The following is a 1,172-nucleotide window of genomic DNA, read 5'->3' as shown; positions in this document are numbered from 1 at the left end:
ATATATATATATATATATATATGCATGTATGAGTATGTATCACTATATGTTTTCTTTCTCGTTTCATTTTATTTTAGTAGAGAAACGTCGCCAACAAGAGAGCTCTACGGAGACTCGGAAAAATCATTGATGGAGTTTTCGCCCCAATCAAAGAAGAAGAAGCCATTCTCTCCGACGAATCCTTGCCAGATAACTTCAGCGGCGGATAGTAAAACGCCATCGGCGAAGGAGCTGGAAGAGTTCTTTGCAGCAGAAGAAAAGTACCAGCAACAGCGATTCGCTGAAAAGTGAGTACAAAATACAAAATATTATGTTTCTCCGGGCATGATAATAATCATCAGCCAAAACGCTCAATTTAGCATTCATGAGCCACTTGTTGAATTACTTTAAATGGAAACAGAGTAATAAATTTTGATTTGATTGATTGGTTTTGCATTGTTTTCAGGTACAACTATGATATAGTAAATGATGTTCCATTGGAAGGCAGGTACGAGTGGGTTCGTTTGAAGCCATGAATGAAATGAATACCGCATGAAGAAAGAAGGCATCTTCTCGTTGTATATTTTGTGGGTATTTATGTTTATGATATTATCATAACTTTTTAGCTGGCTCTATGTGACTGAATAGCAGTTTACTTGTTTATGTTTTATTCAGATGTAAGTGCTTGGAGTAGTACTTTTTGGGCACTTTCTATCTGGATTTGTGGATGGTATTTTCAAATTTGTGTGCTTATTCTGTAGGATAATGAAGGGATTGAACTTTTATGTGTGTTATTGCTTTTGGAATTGAATAGGGTGTTTTGTTTGGGCTTATTTTGGCTTATTTCTTGATGGATGCAAGTTTTGAGTAAGTTTTATAGCCAATTTTATCATTATTATTTCATTTGGAAGGAATCTGGTTGATGCAACATGGAAGAGACTTTAACTTGAACATAAAATGGAACTAATTAATTCTTTTTGTGGTTTAATGAAGCAGTCATAGGATGGAGTTATGATGAGGGTAAGTTTCACAGCAATCCATTTATGGAAAATTGACATGATCTATGAAGAAATGAATATGATCTGCATGTGTATGGCATATTGAACGTAAAAGAATTCTTTTTCGTCTTATAGCTTACACGTGTACATAATGTATTTTAGTACGGATAACATAATAGAGCTACTTGAAATTGA

The 1,172-nt window shown here is 34.3% G+C and overlaps 1 protein-coding gene across 1 annotated transcript; it reads left to right on the top strand.

The window, feature by feature from the left end:
• The first annotated feature begins 81 nt into the window (after positions 1–81).
• LOC111377342 (cyclin-dependent kinase inhibitor 7-like) lies at positions 82–799 on the top strand. The gene is made up of 2 exons (XM_023000420.1): positions 82–287; positions 446–799. Exons 1-2 carry the CDS (start codon positions 130–132, stop codon positions 513–515), a joined length of 228 nt encoding a protein of 75 aa, XP_022856188.1. The 5' UTR covers positions 82–129; the 3' UTR covers positions 516–799.
• The last annotated feature ends 373 nt before the right edge of the window (positions 800–1,172 follow it).

This window comes from Olea europaea, unplaced genomic scaffold, assembly GCF_002742605.1.
Source record: "Olea europaea var. sylvestris unplaced genomic scaffold, O_europaea_v1 scaffold16407, whole genome shotgun sequence".
NCBI lineage: Eukaryota > Viridiplantae > Streptophyta > Magnoliopsida > Lamiales > Oleaceae > Olea > Olea europaea.
Note: the sequence above shows the minus strand (reverse complement) of the source record. Positions and strands in the feature narration are given on the sequence as shown.